The sequence below is a fragment of the Schizophyllum commune genome, assembly GCF_000143185.2.
Source record: "Schizophyllum commune H4-8 unplaced genomic scaffold SCHCOscaffold_1, whole genome shotgun sequence".
Taxonomy (NCBI): Eukaryota; Fungi; Basidiomycota; class Agaricomycetes; order Agaricales; family Schizophyllaceae; genus Schizophyllum; species Schizophyllum commune.
Window position 1 is genome coordinate 106,199 of NW_026089538.1, and position 20,335 is coordinate 126,533.

The window sequence follows — 20,335 nt, forward strand, 5'->3', positions numbered from 1 at the left end:
GAACAGCTGCTCTCTGCGATCCCGTCAGTCCCTGCTCATGACGACTGAGCTCATATCGCGCACCTTGATTTCCCGCCTCCGTGTGTCGTTCCCTCAAACAACCGGTACCCACAACGCAGACGCACCTATGCCAGAGCACTCGAACCCAGCCCTCGCACGCAAAAGATATCTCAGAAACCTTCATATTTTCCTACGACCAACCCTACGACACATACGAAAAACCTCAGCGAGGAAGAGATGTACGAACTCCCGGCCCTATCCCCCGTCCTCCAAGCACAGACGACGAACGGCGTCCGAAGACTGGGCACTAAGACATCCGACTCGCTTTCAGCGCTGCTTTGGCACAGACCGAGCATAGGTGGGTCCCCCCGAGGAGGGCAGCCGGTCTGCAATTTGACTTGAACGCGGTGAAGAAGAACGCGATCGGGCGACGCGGCGGTTTTGAGCAAGCTGTGACGTGACATAAATGCACGTGCGGAGGGATGCGTGGACCCACAACTCGAACAATGACCGGGCAAGAGGTTCAACGAGTCGCAACAAGCAGGCGCAAGCTATACCTATAGAATCAGGTGCCAAGTACAAGTCAGAGAAAGTAAGGTAGGTCAGAGTCAGTGTTATGTATCTTTATAACTTTACAAATCCAAGCTCTACGCGCGAGTCAGAGTCCAAAAGCCAAAGTCGTTATCAAGTCCGGTATCGTGGAGAAGAGAGCCAAGCTCAGTATCGTCGAGAAGAAAAAAAAGCATCACCACCGTACCGCGAACGTCCTCTACGCCACCACCATCACCTACTGCATCGCCCATTACCTACTTCCTCGCCGCCATCGGCACATTCTCCTGCCCCTCCCTCGTGATGTCCTCCACCATCTTCAGCGCCTCGAAGCTCGACACCAGATCCCCCGCCGCCGAGTTCCAGCCGCCACCGCCGGACATCGGACCTGCACTGATGCCATCTCCGCCAATTGCACCGGCGCCTCCGCCAATGGCACCTGCGCCTCCACCAATCGTGCCCGCGGCGCCTCCGCCAACCGCACCGCCTGGACCTCCACCGATGACGCCCGGACCAGCGACCATCGCACCCATCCTCTTCGCGTCAAAAGGCTGTGCGAACGCGTTGAAAGGCGCCGAAGCTGGTGCCACGCCGCCATTGAGCTGCGCTGACCCGGCGCTGAACGGGGGCGCTCCCGCATTAAACGAAGGCGCTCCCGCATTGAACGGCGCAGCCGCCACATTGAACGGCGTCGGCGTCCCCGGATTGAAAGGCGACGCAGACCCAGGGTTGAACACCCCAGCCGCCGGGTTGAAAGGGGACGGGCTCGCCATCCCAGGGCCGCGATTGCCGTTGAACGGCGACGCGCGTCCACCCTCCATCCCTAGCCCCATCGCCGAGCTCCTGCCATCGACCTTCTCCCTCTCCCCCATCGCTGTGCTCGGGCGGCTCCAGCGCCCTGCGCGGCAAACCTTCACCTGCTCGAGTAGCGCCTGATGCAGCTGCCTGTTGAAGCCTACGCACTGCAGCCCGATGCATGCTACGGCCAGCGCACCCGCGCCATACAGTTCCTTCACCTCAAAGAAGTGCTGCGGGGAGGTGTTCCGACGCGCGGCGAGGGTCTCTTTGGCGATGGACTGCGTGGCCTGAAAAAGGATTAGTCAAAGTTCATGAAAAAGGATATGTCGAGAGGGGAAACGCACCTCGTCCGACAGTTCATTCCACTCCCTGACCGAGAGATCGGGGAAGCGGAAGCATTGGTATACCCCCGCGTAGTACCACGCGCCCTTCTCTTGGTAAAAGCAATCTGCACAAACTGTTAGTCACCGCATCCACATCCAAGTCCACGGAGACAACGTACGAGTGGGGTTCGCCAAGCCCTTCATGGGATCCGTCAACGCCCACCGATGGACGGTGATCGTGCGCTGGTCAGTGGAGCACTTGAACACGGGCGCAAGGAAGTACCCATGCTCATCATGGCCGGGGGACCAACAAGTCGTTGGCTCGTATAGGGCTTTAAAATTGCCGAGGCTCGTACGGACGTGCTGTCGACCGCGTTAGGGAGCTATGACAATGCATCATCATATACGCACCACAGGGAGCGTCTGAACGAAATCTTGCAGTGTCATGTTATTTGGCAAAAGGATCGGAGTCAAGCTATCTTCAGGCGCCTCAGACGGCACAGGGAGCGATGAGAGTATCTTGTTTCGGGCCTCATGGATTGCCTTCGGGTCTTCCGACGCTGATAACGTTTGAGGAGAGCCTTTTCCGTCGACCTGCAGGTGATATCAACCATATTTCTAGCGCATATATGGACCTAAATTCACCTTGGGGTCGTCCGCAGTGTCCAGAAGCGTACTTGTCACCGAGCCAGAGCCAGAGCCAGAAGAGAGCGCGGAGCCAGAGTGTCGACGAATAGGCGGCGCAGGGGGAGCAAGCTGTCGCAGATCCAGACTCGCGAACGGACAGGCAACCTCCGAGTCACGCACCGGGAGCCTAGCCTCATACTTTGGCGGTGGTTGCACCCTCGCTTGCTCTTCCGCGGCCAGCTTCAGCGCCCGGATCTCCTCCCTAAGCGATTCGATCGTCTTCTGCATGTCCACCAACTGCTGCCTCTCCTGCGCAATCTTGCTCGTGATCGCGCTGCTCTGCGTCGGCGAGTCGGGGAGGAGGCGATTGAGCGTGTCCTGGAGCCTGTCGACCTCGACGGTCTTCTCATGGAGCTTCGTGTAGGCTTCGGAGAGTCGGACGATGACGGCGTCGCGGGCGCGGAGAACTTCGAGAGTGCGAGCGCGTTCGACCTGGATCTCGAGGGCGAAGTCGATCGTGGAGAAGAAGTTCGACGGCGATGTGGATTGCGGAGAGGTCGCGTTGAGCATCTCTTTCTCTTGTCCGTTGAGTAGACCTTGCCAGATAGAGGGTGAAGGCGCGGCGGGAGAAGCGATGATCGGCGAGCCTGCCTTTGAGCCAGCGAGGAGCGGAGAGTTCATCTTCATGGTCGCCATTGAGCACATTGACAGTATATCCAAGAACGAGGTCGAAGACAAGAGAATGAGGAGAAGCCCCGAAAAGCGAGCCCTATATAAGCGGAGACGGAAGCGAATAAGAGGAATGATGACGGTCAAGAACAAAAGACGCGCATGTCAAAGCGGCGCGACGTTGGCGGTAGTGATCACCGGCGTCGGCGTCAGAGCGGACGATGACGGCGACCATCGAGCAACATACCCGGGAGCGGTGAGCGGCAGCGTTCTCGATGAGGTGCGTATATGCATGGAAGGGAGCAGATCGTATAGGAAGAACAAGACGAATCAACAAAGAAATACTAGTAACGGCATTAAATCCGGGAAGCTCGGCGAGGAACCCTGAGCAGAAGATGCTCCGGTCAGTTAGCATAGACACAGAACATGTAAGGAGCTCCGGTAATAGTCTTTGGGTCATGCTCCGCGCCCGAAGCCCAAGCAGCTTTCTCCACGTCCTCTACATCGACATGGAGGACGTCATTTTCGTTGAGCAGTACTATCGCCTGCTTGACCCAAACTCTGCACGTAAATCTGGGCTCCTTTGCAGCGAACGGCTCAAGCACGTCCATCGGCAGTGCCTCGACCATACGCTTGACGGACTCCGGAGTATGGGACCCCAGGTGTCCTGTTATATCCCCGTGAAGCGATTCCCGGCGGTCAAAAGTAACTGGGACCACGCACCGATCTTCATAATTATGCAAAGCTCAGGAGTACTCTTGTAGGTGTACTCTTCGGCGAGAAAACGCCAAGGACCTTGCTTATTTGAAGCATGAAGCTTCAGACCGGCGTTTTCGTCGTGCGGAAGCGTGATTGTCCAGTGGAAGGTCCCGTCTCCTCGAGACGCAAGCGTCAGGCATATGTCGCCTAAAAGTGGCTTGACCCCAGAGTATTGAGGGTCATCCATTACGCTATGAAGGATACAGTCCTTTTCGATGCTGGTGGTTCGAGTTCAAGTTGATGGCCCACACGTGTTCTCTGGCCACCAGCTCGGGATTTGCCGAGAAGACAATAAAATTATAGAATGAAACTGGTATGTCATTTTGAGCTCCTTTGGTATCGTGTGCTTATCATCCAGGTGCGCAGTGAGCTCCACACAGAAAATTTTACTGGATGCGGGACCTTGCAGTCAAAATCATTCACGCACTAACCGCATCCGACGTCCCCAACACCTTCCCCTCCCCATCCAGCGCCACCACCGTATACTTCCCATAATCCGCCCACCCATCAAAGGCGATCGCCGTCTCGAAGTCATCCCGCGTCACATTCACCAGACTGCTGCTCGTCCCATCCTCCTCGACCGAGCCGAACAGCGCCCACGTCGCGACGTCGGTCGCCCCGTTCCACCAGGCGTACGCGGTGCGGTTGGAGTCGGACTCGCCGACAATGGCGAGGGAGGGCGGCGTAGAGGGCGTGGCGTGCCAGTCGAAGCGGTAGGTGCGGACCGAGAGGGTGATCAGAATCAGTAAAGAGGGGATGGTCATGGACAGAGAAGACCACTTACAGGCCGCCACATCCGAGTTGATCACGGCGAACTGCATCGCCCACAGCGGGTTCCCCTCCGAATCGTACTCCTCGAAGGCCGGCTCGGCACCGTAGCTACATCGCACACAATCAGCTCAACATTTGCCATGAAGCATGTATACCGTCCCTCGCGCTCACCCAACCAAGAAGTTTCCATTTGGCTGCAGCTGGTTGTTGCCCTGCGAGCGCGAGATGACCTTGTTGACGGGGTCGAACTCCTGAATGAGGTCAACCGTCATCGCGTCCGTGTCCACGCTGAGCAGCAGGCCCCGGGAGGCAATACGGTCCTGCCTGATCGTCGTGCCCGCGTTGTCGAAGAGGCTGATGAACGGTGTCAGCCACCATCTCCTTTTCTTGCGCACAAGGTTGGCAACTCGAGGTCACTCACGAGATCGTATTATCACTCCTCCATCGCCCGTCGTGCTGCCAGGAGAACGACGCGTCCTTCCCCATCGTGAAGTTCGAGTTCTTCCCATTCAGGCGCCACACAATGTCGCCCGAGGACTTGTCGACCTTGAGCAGCGAGTGGCAGTGTCGGCACGAAATAAGGTAGTCGCCGTTCGAGTCCTTATCGATAGCGTTGAGGTGCTGTTGGTGCGCGTCAGTTCAAGAGACGCAGAAGGGAGGGAGGAAACGTACGAAGTAATCCCAGGGCGCCGAGCTATTGTAGCCTGTAAGCGTCGGCTTGGTGTACGACTCTGACGGGTCGACGTGGTCGAGACCGTGCCACTCGAAGACGACTTCCTCTGTTGGCAGCGTCAATCCTCTGCTTAGTACACTCTGAAAGCGGATAAACTTGGAGAAGGGATACGCACTGGTAGCGATATTGATCTCCTGTACGACCGCGTTCAGGATGTAGCCGTCCTTAGGTCCACCGTAAGGGGTCAGATCGTGCTGCTCCGTGACGTACGCCGTCATCGTCGCAGTCTCGCCGTTGTAAATGTGCGACTGGTAGCGCATCAGCCAGCCGTCAAAGTCCGCCATCCAGAGGAACAATACTCACATCGTGGAAATCGCATTTGGTATCGTTCTGAAGGCCGACGGCGGTGCTACAAATACAATCAGTACGCTGCGTCGCACACGACCTCCGCTACCCAGTACTCACTAGGTTGCCACCTCCTCGTACGCGTTGTTTAGGACATGCCATTCCCCGTGGCCATACCCGACTTCGTGCTCGCCCGTCCAGAGGATGATGTGGTCCTCGCCTTGGTAGCTCTCGACCATGAAGGACGACGAAGTGGAGTAGTCCTTGCCGGACCAGACGACGGTGCCGTCCTGCTTGATGATCAGGGGCCCGGTCTGGGTGACGGAATCGCCTGCACGAGGTGAGCCGTCAGTGAAGGCCAAAAAGTCACGAGATCCCATGCGTACCCCAGGGAGCGAAGAAAAGAAGCCCTGGCGAGAGCTTTGCCGCCGTCGCGTCATCTAGCGGGATTTGGTAGTTGAGCTGGACGCTGAGAATGGCTCGTCATCCAGAACTCAACCAGACAGCGAGAGAAGACCCACGGCGTAAAGTCCGTTGCAGCCACGTATTTCTGCACCGGACTATCTCCCTGAAGGCCCGACGCATACGCGGCGCTCTTGTTGTATGCCTTCGATGCGGAAGACAAGGTAGCAAAGAATGTAGTGGAGGCCGCAGCCAAAAGAGTGTAAGACCCAAACATGGGTACAAGTACGCAAAAGAGGGAGAACCGGGGAACTGAGATTTGGAATGATGACCTCCCCGTCGTCGCGCTCAGGCTTTATACGACCCATTCACTCTGTCTACGCCACGCCTCGGCAGGGCCAGCGCACTGGATAAAGAGCATCCTCACATCCCTGGCGACGCTCCCGGGGTCGCAAAGCTAAGCATAGGCGAAATACGTCCCATGTTCAGAGTTCGACGAAGAGAAGACGACTTTCACAAGGGTGCCGGTGAGTAGGCGCCCGTTGCGCGACGCAGCGAGGTGCTTGATTGACGGTCACGATTGGTCGACCGCGCTGGTACCTTCCTGATATAGAGTCCCTTTATCGTCCGCATCGAGAAGGTTGCGGTGAACTCAAGTAGCGAGCTCGGTGCGGGAGACAACCGCTATCTGAGATGCGTCCCGAGGCATGGTGCGTGCGTGGTTTTGCCTCGCGAGGAACCAAATCTGCGTGTTTTTGGTCGAGATGGGGTTACGCGGTGGCCATTCGTATTGAACAAAGTTCTCAGGGTTGACCTGTCTTGCGCAATCCGTTGTCGAAGAGCGTGCTTAGCGCCGAGTAGTCGTATGCGCGCTACAGAATTCAGGTCCAGCTCGACGGGAACCGGCGCGGCCTAAGCTTTCCCTTGACCTTGAACAATGTAGTATTGGTCACCGAGCTTTCGTAAGAGTCGGTTGGAAGAGCTAGCAAGGAATGACCTGTCCTCGGCTTGCAGGTCGTCAACGTGGTTAAGGTTAAGGCTAGGTGTCAGCGGCGGTCAAAGCGACGTAACGGTCACAAGCTAAAGCGGCAACTGCCGTGAATGGATCCACAAGGTGTTGCTGCTGTCTTGCGTGCCGATAGTCAAGTGAGATCGCAGCTTCACTAGGGCAGAAAGGATATCATACAATTTTGGACGCCCTGGCTTCGAGCTTCCCTGCTGATGAATATCGTATGCGGTCAATCGCGAGCGAGGGCCTGCATCCAATACGACGCATGGACCGGGAAACTAACAGGCTAACAAAACATGGGCGTAGAAGTCATGATATTGTTTCATTGAATGAAATATGAAGATAAACAAAATAAAAATGAGGACTTTTCCTTTTTACTCGATCCATTGCTATCACAAGGGCGAGATATCATCCGAGGTACCCAGTACCTGGCCCTGGCTATCCAAAGCCACCACCTTGTACGACGAGTACTGATCCCAAGAGTCGTACACAATCGGCGTCTCGAAGTCAGTGCGAGAAGTGTTGACGAGGCTGACCGCATCAGAGCCGGAGGAGCCGAAGAGCTCCCAAGAGGCGAGCTCAGTCGCGCCGTTCCACCAAGCGTAGCCGGTGCGGTTGGAGGAGTCACCGACAATGGCGAAGGAGGGCGGGGTGGAGGGTTGGGCGGTCCAGTTGAAGCGGAACGCGCGGTCTGCAAACGAGTCAGTCATTATAATGTGCAGCGTATGCAACTCGCCACTCACAAGCCTCAACGTCGCCTATGCCGAAGTGGATCTCCCAGAGCGGATTCGTGTCCGAGTCGAACTCCTGGAAATACGGTTGCTGACCCCAGCTAGGAGGATTGTGAGCGCGTAGATTCTCATCAAAAAGATGTCGGCCTACCCGATGACAACGTTACCGTTCGGGAGGAACTGCGCGTTCCCTTGCGAATGCGACACCGTCTTGTTCCACGGGATGAACTCCTTCACAAGCTCGACACTCTTCGCCTCAAAGTCCACCTCGAGGAGCAAGCCGCGCGAGTAAGGTGCGTCCTCCTCCCCTTCCTTGCCGGCGTTGTCGAAGAGCCTAAGAGAGTATAAGCTCAAGCCAACGTCCAACTGTGAAGACACGCACGAGATGGTGTTGTTGCTCCTCCACCGGCAATCGTGCTGCCATTGAAAGTCGGCACCCTCACCGATAGTGAAGGTCGAGTTCTTCCCGCCGAGTCGCCAAAGGATATCACCGGAGGAGCCGTCGAGCTGAGCAGCAGTCAGTATGGCGTGTTAGTCCCGGAAGCCATACTGGACTGACATAGAAAAGCGTGTGGCAATACCGCGACGAAATCAGATAGTTACCCGCGGCGTCCTTGTCGATGGCGTTGATGTGCTGAGGCCCAACTATCAGAAAAAGCACGCGATACGGATGGGGAAGTTCATACGAAGTAATCCCAAGGTTTTGATGAGTTCGTGCCATATCCTTCGGGGAGCGGGTAATAGCAGTCTGCGGGGTCCACGTGGTCGAGGGAGTCCCAAGAAAACAGCACCTCGTCTGAATGCGGTGGTCAGCAAACGTGTACCAGCATCTAGGCAGCGACGGCTTACTAGACGTGATGTTGATCTCCTGCACGACCGCGGATGCAATGTATCCATCGCTAGGTCCACCGTACTTGCTAAGGTCATGAGGCTGGGGCAGATAGGCCGTCATGGTGGCCAGGACGCCGTCATAGATATGGGACTAAGACCCGTTAGTGGAGCTTCATAGATGGGTAAGTCGCACCAACTTACGTCGTGCAAGTCAGAGTTCGTGTCGTTGAGCAGGCCGACAGTCGAGCTAAACACCAGTGAGCATAGAGGACGCGTGTCCCAGCAAACGGACTTACTAGTTTGCGACGACCTCATACTTGTTGTTGAGGACGATCCAGCGGCCGTACCCATAGCCGCCAACCTGGAAGTCGCCCTGCCATAGGATGATATGGTCTTCGCCCAGGTACTTCTCGACGTGGAACGAGGGCGACGCGTATTCCGCCCCGGACCAGACCACGGTGCCATCTTGCTTGATGATGAGTGGTCCGACCTGCTCAACATCGCTACCTGCACAAGTGAGGTTAGCCTCCCAAAGTAAGAACCGCGCAAGCAGCCAGCACTTACCCTGAGGAGCAAAGAACAAGAGCCCGGAGGACAGCTTGTCGACCGTAGAGTCATTGACAGGCAACTGATAATTGAGTTGCACCCTACGCATGTTGATCAGCAAATGAAGAACCCATACAGATAACAAAGAAGCTCTCACGGCTTATAGTCGGTCGCGGCCACAAACTGCTGCGTCGGACTCAGCCCAAGCGCACCAGAGTCGTACTCCGCACTCTGGTTGAACGCTCTCTCCGCCACAGACGAGCGGATGAACGCTGGAAGCGCCAATACTGCCAATGAGAATATCATGGTCGAGGACGACTGGACCAGTGCCCACTGTCCTCCACTTTTATACCACCGCGCACCTTAAATTATGTAGCCGGGACCGCGTGAGGAGATGAACATCCAGGAGGATCGTCGACGGCCATTGTCGAGCACGCCAGTGATTATAGAGATGGCGCCATTGCGTCCCACGGGCTCAAACCAGACCACGCCGCGTATTGCCAACGGACTCCCACCTGGATGCAAGCCCGAGCGTCGGCCGATAGAAGGGTCTGGCGGTCCGCGCAAGCGGTATGGCACATTGTGAGCGAAGATGAACGCACCGGAGGAGGTAGCGCACGTCATCTCCACTCATCAAGAATAGCACGGGCGATAAATCGCGAGGCCGGAGATAATGGAGGACTGGCGCGTGGCGTAGATGCTGGGAGGGCAAGCGGGCGATGGTCAGAAGACCGGACGATGGACAGTTGCACGTATTTGCTCGGACAAGGTCAGCGAGGACCGCAAATGTCCGCACAAGATATCTTATATTCAACCTCGCTAGAGATAAGCTGCGCTATACTCTGGGTACCCACTGAGTATTCGGGTAACGGAGCATGACAAGCGCAGGAACATACACTTTGACTAAAGCTTCGTAGCGGCAGCAACTCGAGAGCTCCAGAACCTTGCCCCGCCGTCAATGATGATGTGCGCACCGGTGACATGCGCGGACGCAGGAGAGGCCAAGAAAAGAGCCACGCCAGCGATGTCCTGAGGCTTCCCTACTCGGCCTAGAAGGGAATGAATACTTAGGACTATGCACATATGAATTCGCCTACCTGTCGGCTGGGCCGTGGCGAAGCCCTCTTCTCCGACAGTGTTGAACCCGAACGCGGTCATCTTGCTTGGGAAGACGCTATGGGATGTTAGCAAGGTCAGTGTATCATGAGCTGCGATTCATACCCTGGCAACATAGCATTGACGCTGCGAAACAATTAGTGAGCAAGTTGAGTGATAGTAGTGAACGAAAGCGACAACATACGTGACTTGACGAGGGGCCAACTTATTGGCCAGGACCGACGTCAGATGGTTCGCTATCAACGGCTTAACTGAGCAAACCTTCAACAGTCGGAAAAGCTACGAACCTGCGGCCTTGCTAGGCTGATCTGTGGAGAAGGTGAGAGATGATTATATCGCTGACTGAGTGATGCAACGTACAGCTCCATGTACCATTGCCGTCTTGGCTCAGAGGACCTTCTGCATGGGGTTCGACAGACGCTGTCGAGGAGATGTTGATGACCCGACCGGGGTCCATCGCGGTGGCGCCGTCAGCGAGAAGATCTGCCAGCCTGCGTTTACAGCTCGTCGGGAGGCTCGGGATGACTTCGAGGAAGGGACTTACCCGGCCGTCACTAGGCAAAAGTACTTGTCAGCTACAATGTGATCTTGGTGCGCGATTAGAGACATACTATAGAAAATGCTCTTGACGTTGACATTGAAGATGTTGTCCCAGCCCTTCTCTTCCGGAAAGTCGTTGAAGGGCGCGCCCCACGTAACGCCAGAGTTGTTCACGAGAACGTGTAGCTTCTTCTCCCGCTTCTTGAACTCGCTGATGAGCGCATCGCAGCCTGCCTTCGACTACGCACAATGAGCTTCTCGACGCGCTTCCGCTAACATAGATCCACTCACGCTGACATTGGCCACGATGTAGTCCACGCTGCCCTTCGCCGTCGTCTTCAGGTCTTTGACGGCCTGCAAAGACATTAGAACACAGACATTCAGGATAATTCGACGAACGACAGAACGAACCTCCTGCAGCTGCTTCTCCTTGCGCGCGGCAATGTAGACCTTCGCACCATTCTGTGCGAAGCCGGACGCCATCATCTTGCCGATGCCAGAGCCCCCTCCGGTAACGAGGACTGCGATAGCCGAGTATGAGTTCAATACGAACTAAGCGCTGAAGGTGCTTGTCACGAACCTATCTTGTCCTTGACATTGAACAGAGAGAGCGCTGTGAGGTCTTTCCGGCGCTAGTCAGCCAGCCCTCGAGTACACTGCTTGAAGACATACCAGGCGTAGACATGTTGGTGGTCAAGAGCAAGCTGTGGGATCGGCGTGAGGCCCTCCATCCTGAACGTTGCCGACGAAGGTTCGGTGAACTGAACGCCGGTACTGCCGGACGTGGGTCGCGTGAGCTTCCACGTGATCGCGCCCACAGGTGCAAGCTTGGACCCATAAGCTCTGAAATCTGTGTTCTACTTAGGGCCCTCTTCCGAACCCATAGGTCACAAAAATTGTTTTGCTTGGTACAACAAAGTCGAAACATACATAGGCAACGTTCGCTATTACAGACAATGTACCCAAGAAGAGTGTAATGTACCACGAGATTGAAGCAACTAAAAGTACTATACCTTCAAACCACTAAGCAAGATGTCATACCGCCGCCCCATCCTCGCGACGCACGTTTTACCAGAGCCGTCTATGTACCATGAGCGCACGGTTCAGCGACGTGTAGTCGGACCTCCTGCGTCCTTGTGTTCTCCGTCTCCTTCCTGTCATTATTTGTGCCCTCCGCTTCGTCGAGTCGTGATTATCCTCTCCGCGTGAACGGGATCCTTTACTGCTGCTTGCACTCCTCCGGGTTAACATTCTGGCCGCCGGACGCGCCCTTCTTCTTAGCCGCGCGGCTCGCCTTGATAGCCTTCTGGACGGGGCCATCGTCGTCCTCGTCATCATCGTCGTCGTCGTCCCCATAGTCGGAGCCGAAGACATCGTCTGAACCGTCGTCGGAGAGGTCCTCAAACTCGAGGGCCTTGCCGGTGAAGTAGTCGATGGCGCGTGGGACGATCTGGCAAGGTCGTCAGCACGTGTTCGAGAGGATGAGGATAAGAGACGCACCTTCTCCTTCAGCTCTTCGCCGAGCTGGTAGTCCATCTGCAACGCCTCCTCGATGGCCTCAATTTCCTCCTCGGTTTTATCCTGCAGCATGAGTTCAGTATATGCGGCAAACATGTCATGACAAGCACGCACGTCAGGGTTCTCCGGCGAAGTTGGCGGCGAGAAGAAGTTGAAGAATGAGTCGGTTGGATGGGCTTTGCGCACAAGACGCGTGCGGTTAGTGCCTAAAGGGTGCAATCAATTACTGTAGACTTTCCGAACATTACGACGCACTCTTGTTGCGCTGGCGCTTGACCTCGAACTCCCGCGTCAAATCCATGTCATCCTCCTTCCAGTTGATCGTGGTCCCGATAGCGCGGTCATACACTGTAGTCGAGGTCAGCAAGAACGTCGAGAAGTTAGAATTACAAGAATGCGGACCCCAATCGCCCATGTCACCGATCTTCTCCTGGTAGAAGTACGTCTTGATCAGGACCTCGTTGCTGAAGTGCGGGTTGTGCTCGGCGTCGAAGTAGAACAAGAGGCTGAAGCCAGGCTTCTTCACGCTGTCCTCGGGGATCTTCAGGAGGTCCTTCAAGGCTGGCCAAGCGTGAGTCTCACTACATGGGGCGAGATAAGGGGCGAGATACTTACTGGTCTCATCGTCCCTGAGAGGGAGAACGACAATCTTGATGTCTGTAAGCCACTTCACGGCCCCCTCGTCGCGCTCGGTAATGATATCCGCGTAACCCGGGTGAACACGAAGGGCAGTAAGCCAGAAGGATGGGATGGCGGCGGGGCCTTACAGCACCGTGAGCGACATCCGCGCAAGGTCAAGAAGAGAATGACATACCGGTCTCTCCTTCGACCTTGGCCTCTTCGTAGTCTTCGTCCTCCTCCTTAGCCTTTTCAACTCCTTTCTTCACCTCTTCCTCCGTAGGAGCAGCCTTGCCCAGGACAATCTCCCTCCTGCGCTCGTACAAGGGCTGCTGCAGCAGATTGTACTGCGATTTACGTATGAGCCGCGCCCGTTCGCAATCGCGCAACCGCGACGCACCTTCTTCTCAAGCTCCTGCAGCTCCCACTTGAACTTATTCGTCAGGTCATCCTGCTGCACCTGCAGTCCTTTCAGCGCCTCGACACTGCGGCGCACTTCGACCGGCAGCTCCTCCTCTTCTTCATCCTCGTCCTCCTCGCCCTCCTCGCCCTCCTTCAGCGCCAGCTTGTTCAGCGCGCTCGACAGCCCATCGCCCTCCTCCTCCTCCTCGTCCTCGCTGATCGCCGCGACGGACGGGCGCATGAGCCCGTGCGAGATCGGTGCGTGGTTCATCGGCGTATTCTGCGGTGTCGGCGCCGTCAGGCTCTGGCTCATCGGGATCGCCGACCCCGAGGGCGTGCCCGACACTGGGGACTCATCCGTCGACGACATCGCGTGGATATGCGAAAGTTTTTGGGTGCTCGATTTTGCGGATGGGGGCAGGGGCGCGTTTTGTGCGTGCGGGCGCGGGAGCTCAGTGGCCTTGGTCGGGACCGGGAGTGGGGGATCGAGGAGATGTGAAAGGGATCAGGGGAACGGCTCCGATGATCAGTCCCGAGATGAAGGGCGGAGAGAAGCCTGCGGCCGTCAGGACGCGGGGCACGATGAACCGCTTGGCCACTTCCGAAAACGGAAAAACCTGGAGTTCTTGACCCCGGCTTTCATCGCGGTCGAACACAAAACATCCGTGCTTTTGTGCTCAACAAAGCTTGGACTCAGAGGTCATAGCGCTGGCCTCAATCATTGTACACCGCCCCAAACGACAACTACGGTCTTTACGGGCTGTAGACCCGAACCCGCGTCAGGACACGTTCAATGTTGATCACATCTAAATGGACCTTCGCTATGACCGAAAAGGTAAAGGTACAGCCTACCTCTTTGACTTCGCCGCAGTCTCTTCTCCAGCCCATCAGCAATACCCGCTTCCGATGAAAACCCCGCCGTACGGTCCGGCCTATATAGCGAAGTTAGCAACGTTCTCAGCAAGTCAGTGTTCCTCCGATGCGCACGTACGTTGTCTCCCAGCTCGCCCTGCGAGGCATCGGGAACCTATACAGACATAAGCATAGTTTTCACGATCCGTCGCTTCTCTCATACCGTCTGAATCATGCACTCTGCGTCTTCTTCGTCTTCTCTGCAGGAAGCATCTGTCCGCAGCGTCAAAGAAATGCTTCAGGTATAGATCCAAAAGCAACGAACCTGCGCAAGTCATCCACACGTCTTCCTCTACCACATGAATCTCGCCAGTCGGATGCTCGTATTCTGCCGTCCGCGGTGGCAAGACAGGAATAGGATCTGAGCCGCACGTTCAGCTCTCGCAAATTCTGCACCATGGTAGATGGACGACCTGCCTTTCATATTATTGATTCTCGCGTACGAATCTGCCTATAGTCATAGGTCAGTCAATAGACTCAAACAAGTCTATTTCTCTGCAGCGCAACCCACGCTCGTCCCCTCTTGCGTCTTCAAACATATCGAACAGCTCACTCACATTCGCATCCATCAAATCCGCCCACGCCCCATTCCCCACACGCGGCTTCCCAAACGTGATCGTATTCATGCGTATGAAGGGGACGTTCAACCGGAGGTACACCGCGTTTATCTCGGCGAGCGCGCCGCCGAGGCCGTGGCCGACCTGCGAGAGAGGTAGGAGAAAGGATATGAGAGAGAGTTAGGGTGGGGACGCCCGAAGACGGCCGCGTTGATACGTTGAAGGTGCAGAAAACACAGAACGAAAGAAGAGGTGAGAGTAATGGGCAATTGACTGTCACGTACCGTCGTCAACACCGCCGCACCCGTTCCCGAGATAGTATCCTGAACTGCTGCGAGTACAGCTTCTGCCGTCTTCGCATGCGCGTTCAAAAAGCCTGCGTGCACTTGCACATCGTCGCCCACGCCCGGGAACAGGGAGACGTTCAAGGGCGCTTGAGCCACCTCGGCACTCTCAAGGGCAGTAAACCTGACGCCGTGCGAGTGTTGAGTCAAGACGTCAGAATAATACAGAGGAAACTCACAATTCCTCCGCATCGATCCCACCGTGCGCGACGATTATAGTGGACAAGGAGGTCGAGTATCCGACAAAATCTGCCATCGGGTAAGAATATCCCTGATCCCTTGAAGATGCGTAGAATTCATGATTCACAGTAAGGCGACGTTGCTGTGCCATCCCCGCCAGAACCATATAGCTCGAAGTCTTCGTTCGCTGCGAAGGCGTCTAAAAGCTACTAGTCAGCCCCGTCACTTTCGGGTGGGAGCTAACTCACCTCCACAGTCCCAGGTCGCTAAGTCGCCTAAGCAGTACGCAGCTCGCGATAATTCAGCATATGGAATGTAACTGTCGATAGCGTCTGCAGAAAGCGGGGTTGCATCGCGTCCGGATAGTTTGGCGAGAACCAGGGTTGAGACGAGTAGAGCACCCAGAGTGACAGTCAAGAGCATGGGGGCCAAGAGGGAGTCTAGAAAGAGACCGAAGGACTGCTGAAGGCATACAAAGCCAGCTGATTTGCCTTCGGTCCTGACTCGAGATCACGGGCCTTCTTCAGTTGTCCGGAGTACAACCGCTCAATCTGTCACTTTGTCATGAACGCAGGCCATACCGTCGCTTTCTGTTGCTCTTTTTCCAGCACTCTTGAATTGTTTGTGAGATGTAGGAACCCTGTGAAGGTCGTCGCGATGTTGACAGCGTGAGAACAAGCCACCATCCGATGTTGCCTGCAGGTGGCGTCTAGGGTAAGCCCTGGTGGCTGTGCAGCGTCGTCCAAAGGGATTTGCGCAGGTAGGGCGCGACGGCGTCCGAGGTTAGACAGGACGTGAGAAGCAAGCTCATAAGATGAACTCTGCGCCTGTCTAATGACTTTGGTGAATTACTGATGTTTACAATCCCCATTGTAAGGTTGCTGCACAGGTAGCGTTAGTTGACTCGGCTCAGTGAGAGTCATCTCTTGGTAATCGAAAGGTAGGGTACGCGGTCGGCTAGTGCGGTACGAGGAGAGATAACGGAGAGATGGACGTTGCGGACAAGTTGAAGTAGCTAAGCGTCGAGGAAGACTTGGTGACGTCACGCTGTAACGCCCCTTTTCACTTGACCTGAACCACCATGGCCGCTGTAGAACCTGCAACGCCACCAATGAGCTCGCCTACTACAGCTGATTCGAAGGTCGCAACTACTTCTTTGCGGCCACTGAGTACCAGGCAAGAGCGACGCCTGATGGATTATCTGGACGAGCGCTTACTGAACCTCATGCGAAATTATAAGAAGCGGTACGTAGATACTTCATATGCCTCTCCTTTGCAGATAACTCATCCAAAATACAGCGCAGAAGATTCTACGAGCACTCCTACCCTCCAAGCGTACCTTCGCGAGTCTCGCCAAATATTGTCCTTGATCCTCCAAACTCCACCCGTTCAACCTTCTGCTTCCCTCCGCACTGCCTACCTCTTGCACCTCACCAACGACGCACTCTCTGCCATTCCAGGATACCCCGCCGAGCTAGAGTCTCTACCCGACCTCCTTACTTGGCTCGACGAACTCGACCGCGCGTGGCAAGTCGTGCTCGCCGGCCAAATATGGCAACCACAGGAGCGCATTGGTGTTGACACCCCAGAGGGTAGCGCTGTGCAGACGCGCAATCTCATCACGCAGACTGACCGTACGCGGTTGAAGAGCATGCTCATCAGCGGCTCTGCGGTGATTGAGGATTGGGTGGGCGAGATTGTGGCGCAGGACGATGTCGATGCGGAGGACATTGAAAGTATGCTGCAAAGACTGGGCATAGCGGAAGGATCCGTTAGGATATTTCCTGGTACACTGGACGAGCTCGAGAGGATGAGTGGGCTTGGTTGAACTCCGCCTATGTGTAAATCAATTGTAACATATTGCGCATGGCTTCCTGATTTGGCGGACGTGCCTCTTAGGAACAGCCCTTCGATATCGTCGAACAAACCATCAACTGAGATCACAAAAGAACACAAAAAGTTTGCAGCAGGCCCGAGCCCCAGCGCGTCTGACGACACGTCCTGGTCTCCGAAGACTAATTCGGCGAGCCCTGCAGGTTGCAGAATTGCTTCCCTGGCCTGACAAGGGCAGATTATTCCAAGTTCGAGCCAGCGCTTGCGCGCCGGGAAACTGTGGACACCAAATTTTCTGGAGGGCACGGTCTTGAAACAGCGCGCTCGAGACTTTGACCGGTGATTAACCCGCCGCATTCCCGTTGAGCCATTACAGCATGGAAAGGAAGCGACAATGCATGGATATCACCAGCCAGCGACCCTCGTGCCATGCTTGCAATCGTCCAGCACATGATCTTGCAAGTATGGACAAGACAAGCTTTCTATACATTCAATCGTTAGTTCGTATACTATAATTTACTACTAATGGTGACCACCACCTACAAGAACATACAACAGGGATATCGTATCGTAAGCAAATCGCATGCGCCCGTCCCGTCGGCGTCCCGGGCAGGCTCAACTCTCAGAGCCGTGGCGCGAAAGGGCATGCATACAACTCGCATGCGCCCAGACGGAGGTACACGCACCCGCTCTGACAGCGGCGCTCTCAGAACAACCACGCGATGTACTTCTTGTAGATCCTCTTCATGCCCTTCGGCTTCGGCTTCGCGGCCTGTCTTGCGAGGAACCTCTCTTCTTCTTGGTCGATCGCGGCCTTGCCCGAGAAGATATCCGCATCCTGCGGCTTGATGCTGCTGGTGACGTGGTACATGTGGTGGTACCAGAGCTTGACTGCGAAGGGAAATCGTTAGCACAATTTATCCACCAAACGGCAAGAGGATCAGAAAGACGCACAGCCAAAAATCAGGATGAGATATACTGGGATACCAAGATAGCCCGTGATGAAGTTTTTGTAGTCCCAGGTGCCGTAGCTGCCGGGCGTGAAGACGTTGAAGTTCTTGAAGACGGCGATGATGCAGCAGCCGGTGAGCGCGCCGATCGAGCCTCCGCGGCCAAGGGGCGCGACAAACGGCATCATCTCGTCCGTGACGCCCTGGGCCTTGCGCGCTTTGACAAAGTAGATGTGCTGCGGGACCGGTCAGCATGCATCATACGGAGGACGCGGACGAGGGCACTGACCGTCACCAGGATACTGATCCACGTCAAGATCCCAAAGATGGTCACCAAGTTCACAAAGTAGCCGAACACCGTCGTCGAATCCTCCGCGACGTTCATGTACGCGAGCAACCCAAACAGGCTCGACAAGCCCAGCGCGTAGATGGGCACCCCGCGCTTGTCCGTCTTCGCCAGGAACGCAGGGGCCTTGCCCTCACACGCAAGGCCGTAGATCGTACGCGAAGCGATGTACAGATCCGAGTTGGACGCAGAGAACACGAAGAGCAGGATGCATGCGTTGATAACGTGATCAAGGCCCTTGACGCCCTCCTCGAGGACGGCGACGACGAAGGGGGAGGCGGACGCGCCGGCGGCCTGCTTCGTGGCAAAGGTGAGGCGCTCGGAGTTGTAGGGGACGATCATGCCGAGGAGGAAGACGCAGAGGATGTAGAAGAAGACGATGCGGAAGAAGGTGAGGCGGATGGCGCGGGGGATCGTTCTTCTGGGGTTCTGTGCCTCGCCGACGGTGACGCCGACAAGTTCAGTACCTAGGTACGCGAAGGTAGCCGTCACGAATGTCGACCAGAGAGCAAGGAAGCGGCCAGTATCTCCATCGTCGATGTACTCGGCGAATGCGCCAGGGTCCTTCCAGTAGCGGAAACCCTTACGGCTGGGAATGGTCATGTCAGCATTGATACGCTACCATTCAGATATGCCGCTCACTCGTGAGACGGGCCACCACCCAACGCGAAGACCAGGCTCATGATCATGATCCCCACAATCGTGATAACCTTGAATGACGATAGCCAGAACTCGAATTCTCCAAAGAGCCTGACGCCAAAGTAGTTGATGAAGATGATGGTGACATAGAATATCGTGATCCACACGCCGGGATTGACCCTGTCGCGGTCTATCCAGTAGCTGATGACGAGCGCGCCGGCTGTCATCTGGTTGGGCGTGACAATGATGTATCTGGAAGGAGCATGAAGTTGAGTTGGGGGAAGTGAGATGGTATGGGAGCGCGTACTTGAACCAGTATGTCCATCCGAGGGCGAAACCCAGCGCGGGGTCGCAGAAACGGTTCGCGTAGCCCGTGAAGCCTGAACCGAGGGGAAGCCATGCGGCCATCTCACCAAGCGCGCACATGACCAGGTAGACGAGGAAGCCGACAACAGAGTACCTGAGAGACGCGTTAGACCATCCGCACCGAGGTGAACGCGATCGTCACGCACGAGATGAGGACAGCTGCTGGCCCCGCGCGCGCCAGCGCAGAGCCCGTTCCAATGATCAGACCTGCGGCGCGTCGTGAGTATCGTACTTCCTCATCGTGCACGATGATCACGCACCAGTCCCAATAGCTCCTCCGATAGCAATCATAGTGATATGACGCGCTTTCAACCCACGGTGCAGGTCGTGCTTGAACTCGACCTCCCCAAGCTTCGTGACGCCCCCATCGGCCGTGTCTTCGTGGGGTCCGACGCCCACCTGAGTGGACGTCTTCTCCAAATCGGATGCGTTGTCCTTCTGCATAGCGGCAGCCAGCAGGAATACGGAGATGGTGGTGGTGGTGTGGAGGAAGAAGCGCCGCTAGATCGGTGACGGATCGTATATAAAATGCTGGCACGCAAACACAGCCAAGCTCTATAGATTCAACAACTTGGCATCAGCCCTCGCGTTGTGTACGGAGGTCTTGTGGCTGCCTGTCAGGGAGTCGCCCGAGTGGAATGGTGCGGAAAAGCGAGGTCCCGGGGCAAAATAAAGGACTGCTGATCGCGCCGGCGAGGGCGACGGCCAAGGAAAATTGCTGGCGCCCAGAGTCATATAGAGTCTGACGCCCTGGGGTGCGGGGGTGATCAACAGTGATCAGAGCGGTGGGCCGCTGTCTCGCAGTCGCGTGAAGGAGGGAGCAGGAGGGGGGCGCTGGCGCCAGGGGAGGAGAAGCGGATCACCATATGGTCACCGGAGCGGATCATGCCAAGATCATGGGAGTAGTCTGAGTCTGCCGACGCTCGTGTCGGCGCGCCCCCTTATCGTCGAGCTCGAAGTTCTCTTGGACGACGCCGAGAG

At 56.1% G+C, this 20,335-nt stretch overlaps 11 protein-coding genes across 11 annotated transcripts; 1 reads left to right on the forward strand and 10 right to left on the reverse strand.

The window, feature by feature from the left end:
- Positions 1-510: 510 nt before the first annotated feature.
- Positions 511-1,795, reverse strand: SCHCODRAFT_01120403 (uncharacterized protein). Its single transcript, XM_050341053.1, has 2 exons — positions 1,692-1,795; positions 511-1,634 (listed from the first exon to the last, which is right to left on the reverse strand). The coding sequence occupies exon 2, from the start codon at positions 1,419-1,421 to the stop codon at positions 807-809; it is 615 nt and encodes a 204-aa protein (XP_050202585.1). The 5' UTR covers positions 1,422-1,634; positions 1,692-1,795; the 3' UTR covers positions 511-806.
- Positions 1,524-3,200, reverse strand: SCHCODRAFT_02000796 (uncharacterized protein). The gene is made up of 6 exons (XM_050341501.1): positions 2,316-3,200; positions 2,082-2,264; positions 1,954-2,033; positions 1,850-1,868; positions 1,692-1,795; positions 1,524-1,634 (listed from the first exon to the last, which is right to left on the reverse strand). The coding sequence occupies exons 1-6, from the start codon at positions 3,000-3,002 to the stop codon at positions 1,562-1,564; spliced, it is 1,146 nt and encodes a 381-aa protein (XP_050202586.1). The 5' UTR covers positions 3,003-3,200; the 3' UTR covers positions 1,524-1,561.
- Positions 3,201-3,370: 170 nt separating this feature from the next.
- Positions 3,371-3,912, reverse strand: SCHCODRAFT_02660710 (uncharacterized protein; the record flags this gene model as incomplete). The annotated part of the gene is made up of 2 exons (XM_050346488.1): positions 3,371-3,633; positions 3,690-3,912. The coding sequence occupies 2 exons, from the start codon at positions 3,910-3,912 to the stop codon at positions 3,371-3,373; spliced, it is 486 nt and encodes a 161-aa protein (XP_050202587.1).
- A 232-nt stretch (positions 3,913-4,144) lies between these two features.
- Positions 4,145-6,193, reverse strand: SCHCODRAFT_02482548 (uncharacterized protein; the record flags this gene model as incomplete). The annotated part of the gene is made up of 9 exons (XM_003035471.1): positions 4,145-4,604; positions 4,668-4,850; positions 4,918-5,117; positions 5,169-5,275; positions 5,345-5,477; positions 5,533-5,578; positions 5,635-5,845; positions 5,901-5,983; positions 6,036-6,193. The coding sequence occupies 9 exons, from the start codon at positions 6,191-6,193 to the stop codon at positions 4,145-4,147; spliced, it is 1,581 nt and encodes a 526-aa protein (XP_003035517.1).
- A 1,091-nt stretch (positions 6,194-7,284) lies between these two features.
- Positions 7,285-9,413, reverse strand: SCHCODRAFT_02603998 (uncharacterized protein). Its single transcript, XM_003035470.3, has 11 exons — positions 9,191-9,413; positions 9,052-9,134; positions 8,784-8,994; positions 8,689-8,734; positions 8,506-8,638; positions 8,343-8,452; positions 8,216-8,290; positions 8,039-8,163; positions 7,808-7,990; positions 7,669-7,757; positions 7,285-7,616 (listed from the first exon to the last, which is right to left on the reverse strand). Exons 1-11 carry the CDS (start codon positions 9,337-9,339, stop codon positions 7,318-7,320), a joined length of 1,503 nt encoding a protein of 500 aa, XP_003035516.1. The 5' UTR covers positions 9,340-9,413; the 3' UTR covers positions 7,285-7,317.
- Positions 9,414-9,768: 355 nt separating this feature from the next.
- Positions 9,769-11,191, reverse strand: SCHCODRAFT_02603999 (NAD(P)-binding protein). The gene is made up of 10 exons (XM_050344077.1): positions 11,101-11,191; positions 10,981-11,043; positions 10,761-10,929; positions 10,694-10,703; positions 10,510-10,640; positions 10,437-10,457; positions 10,334-10,385; positions 10,255-10,275; positions 10,131-10,207; positions 9,769-10,082 (listed from the first exon to the last, which is right to left on the reverse strand). Exons 1-10 carry the CDS (start codon positions 11,173-11,175, stop codon positions 9,937-9,939), a joined length of 765 nt encoding a protein of 254 aa, XP_050202588.1. The 5' UTR covers positions 11,176-11,191; the 3' UTR covers positions 9,769-9,936.
- Positions 11,192-11,572: 381 nt separating this feature from the next.
- Positions 11,573-13,802, reverse strand: SCHCODRAFT_02604003 (NAP-domain-containing protein). Its single transcript, XM_050344078.1, has 8 exons — positions 13,226-13,802; positions 13,022-13,172; positions 12,823-12,969; positions 12,610-12,768; positions 12,463-12,555; positions 12,322-12,413; positions 12,190-12,270; positions 11,573-12,139 (listed from the first exon to the last, which is right to left on the reverse strand). Exons 1-8 carry the CDS (start codon positions 13,595-13,597, stop codon positions 11,909-11,911), a joined length of 1,326 nt encoding a protein of 441 aa, XP_050202589.1. The 5' UTR covers positions 13,598-13,802; the 3' UTR covers positions 11,573-11,908.
- Positions 13,803-14,114: 312 nt separating this feature from the next.
- Positions 14,115-15,643, reverse strand: SCHCODRAFT_02595243 (alpha/beta-hydrolase; the record flags this gene model as incomplete). Its single annotated transcript, XM_050344019.1, has 9 exons — positions 14,115-14,159; positions 14,219-14,254; positions 14,303-14,352; positions 14,405-14,500; positions 14,536-14,590; positions 14,697-14,840; positions 14,981-15,164; positions 15,220-15,289; positions 15,469-15,643. The coding sequence occupies 9 exons, from the start codon at positions 15,641-15,643 to the stop codon at positions 14,115-14,117; spliced, it is 855 nt and encodes a 284-aa protein (XP_050202590.1).
- Positions 15,644-16,273: 630 nt separating this feature from the next.
- Positions 16,274-17,420, forward strand: SCHCODRAFT_02742192 (uncharacterized protein). Its single transcript, XM_003036299.2, has 2 exons — positions 16,274-16,465; positions 16,520-17,420. The coding sequence occupies exons 1-2, from the start codon at positions 16,302-16,304 to the stop codon at positions 17,046-17,048; spliced, it is 693 nt and encodes a 230-aa protein (XP_003036345.1). The 5' UTR covers positions 16,274-16,301; the 3' UTR covers positions 17,049-17,420.
- Positions 17,176-17,420, reverse strand: SCHCODRAFT_02604017 (uncharacterized protein; the record flags this gene model as incomplete). The annotated part of the gene is made up of 1 exon (XM_050344079.1): positions 17,176-17,420. A coding segment is annotated over exon 1 (234 nt), but the record flags the coding sequence as incomplete, so codon positions are not given.
- An 89-nt stretch (positions 17,421-17,509) lies between these two features.
- On the reverse strand, positions 17,510-19,874 carry SCHCODRAFT_02604019 (uncharacterized protein). The gene is made up of 7 exons (XM_050344080.1): positions 19,615-19,874; positions 19,501-19,561; positions 19,296-19,448; positions 18,992-19,240; positions 18,293-18,938; positions 18,008-18,239; positions 17,510-17,944 (listed from the first exon to the last, which is right to left on the reverse strand). Exons 1-7 carry the CDS (start codon positions 19,796-19,798, stop codon positions 17,760-17,762), a joined length of 1,710 nt encoding a protein of 569 aa, XP_050202592.1. The 5' UTR covers positions 19,799-19,874; the 3' UTR covers positions 17,510-17,759.
- Positions 19,875-20,335: the final 461 nt, after the last annotated feature.

Coding starts and splice junctions, on each gene's coding strand:
- SCHCODRAFT_01120403 (XM_050341053.1), bottom strand. CDS start 1,421: ATGGGGGAGAGGGAGAAGGTCGATGGCAGGAGCTCGGCGATGGGGCTA.
- SCHCODRAFT_02000796 (XM_050341501.1), bottom strand. CDS start 3,002: ATGTGCTCAATGGCGACCATGAAGATGAACTCTCCGCTCCTCGCTGGC. Junction 2,265..2,315: donor ACACTGCGGACGACCCCAAG/GTGAATTTAGGT, acceptor TATCACCTGCAG/GTCGACGGAAAAGGCTCTCC. Junction 2,034..2,081: donor TCGTTCAGACGCTCCCTGTG/GTGCGTATATGA, acceptor CGCGGTCGACAG/CACGTCCGTACGAGCCTCGG.
- SCHCODRAFT_02603998 (XM_003035470.3), bottom strand. CDS start 9,339: ATGATATTCTCATTGGCAGTATTGGCGCTTCCAGCGTTCATCCGCTCG. Junction 8,995..9,051: donor CTTGTTCTTTGCTCCTCAGG/GTAAGTGCTGGC, acceptor TCACTTGTGCAG/GTAGCGATGTTGAGCAGGTC. Junction 8,639..8,688: donor CGAACTCTGACTTGCACGAC/GTAAGTTGGTGC, acceptor AACGGGTCTTAG/TCCCATATCTATGACGGCGT.
- SCHCODRAFT_02603999 (XM_050344077.1), bottom strand. CDS start 11,175: ATGATGGCGTCCGGCTTCGCACAGAATGGTGCGAAGGTCTACATTGCC. Junction 11,044..11,100: donor AGGAGAAGCAGCTGCAGGAG/GTTCGTTCTGTC, acceptor ATGTCTTTGCAG/GCCGTCAAAGACCTGAAGAC. Junction 10,208..10,254: donor GTCAATGCTATGTTGCCAGG/GTATGAATCGCA, acceptor AACATCCCATAG/CGTCTTCCCAAGCAAGATGA.
- SCHCODRAFT_02604003 (XM_050344078.1), bottom strand. CDS start 13,597: ATGTCGTCGACGGATGAGTCCCCAGTGTCGGGCACGCCCTCGGGGTCG. Junction 13,173..13,225: donor TGCAGGAGCTTGAGAAGAAG/GTGCGTCGCGGT, acceptor CGTAAATCGCAG/TACAATCTGCTGCAGCAGCC. Junction 12,970..13,021: donor CAAGGTCGAAGGAGAGACCG/GTATGTCATTCT, acceptor CGGTGCTGTAAG/GCCCCGCCGCCATCCCATCC.
- SCHCODRAFT_02742192 (XM_003036299.2), top strand. CDS start 16,302: ATGGCCGCTGTAGAACCTGCAACGCCACCAATGAGCTCGCCTACTACA. Junction 16,466..16,519: donor ATGCGAAATTATAAGAAGCG/GTACGTAGATAC, acceptor TCCAAAATACAG/CGCAGAAGATTCTACGAGCA.
- SCHCODRAFT_02604019 (XM_050344080.1), bottom strand. CDS start 19,798: ATGCAGAAGGACAACGCATCCGATTTGGAGAAGACGTCCACTCAGGTG. Junction 18,939..18,991: donor GGTGGTGGCCCGTCTCACGA/GTGAGCGGCATA, acceptor GACCATTCCCAG/CCGTAAGGGTTTCCGCTACT. Junction 17,945..18,007: donor TCTCATCCTGATTTTTGGCT/GTGCGTCTTTCT, acceptor TTCCCTTCGCAG/TCAAGCTCTGGTACCACCAC.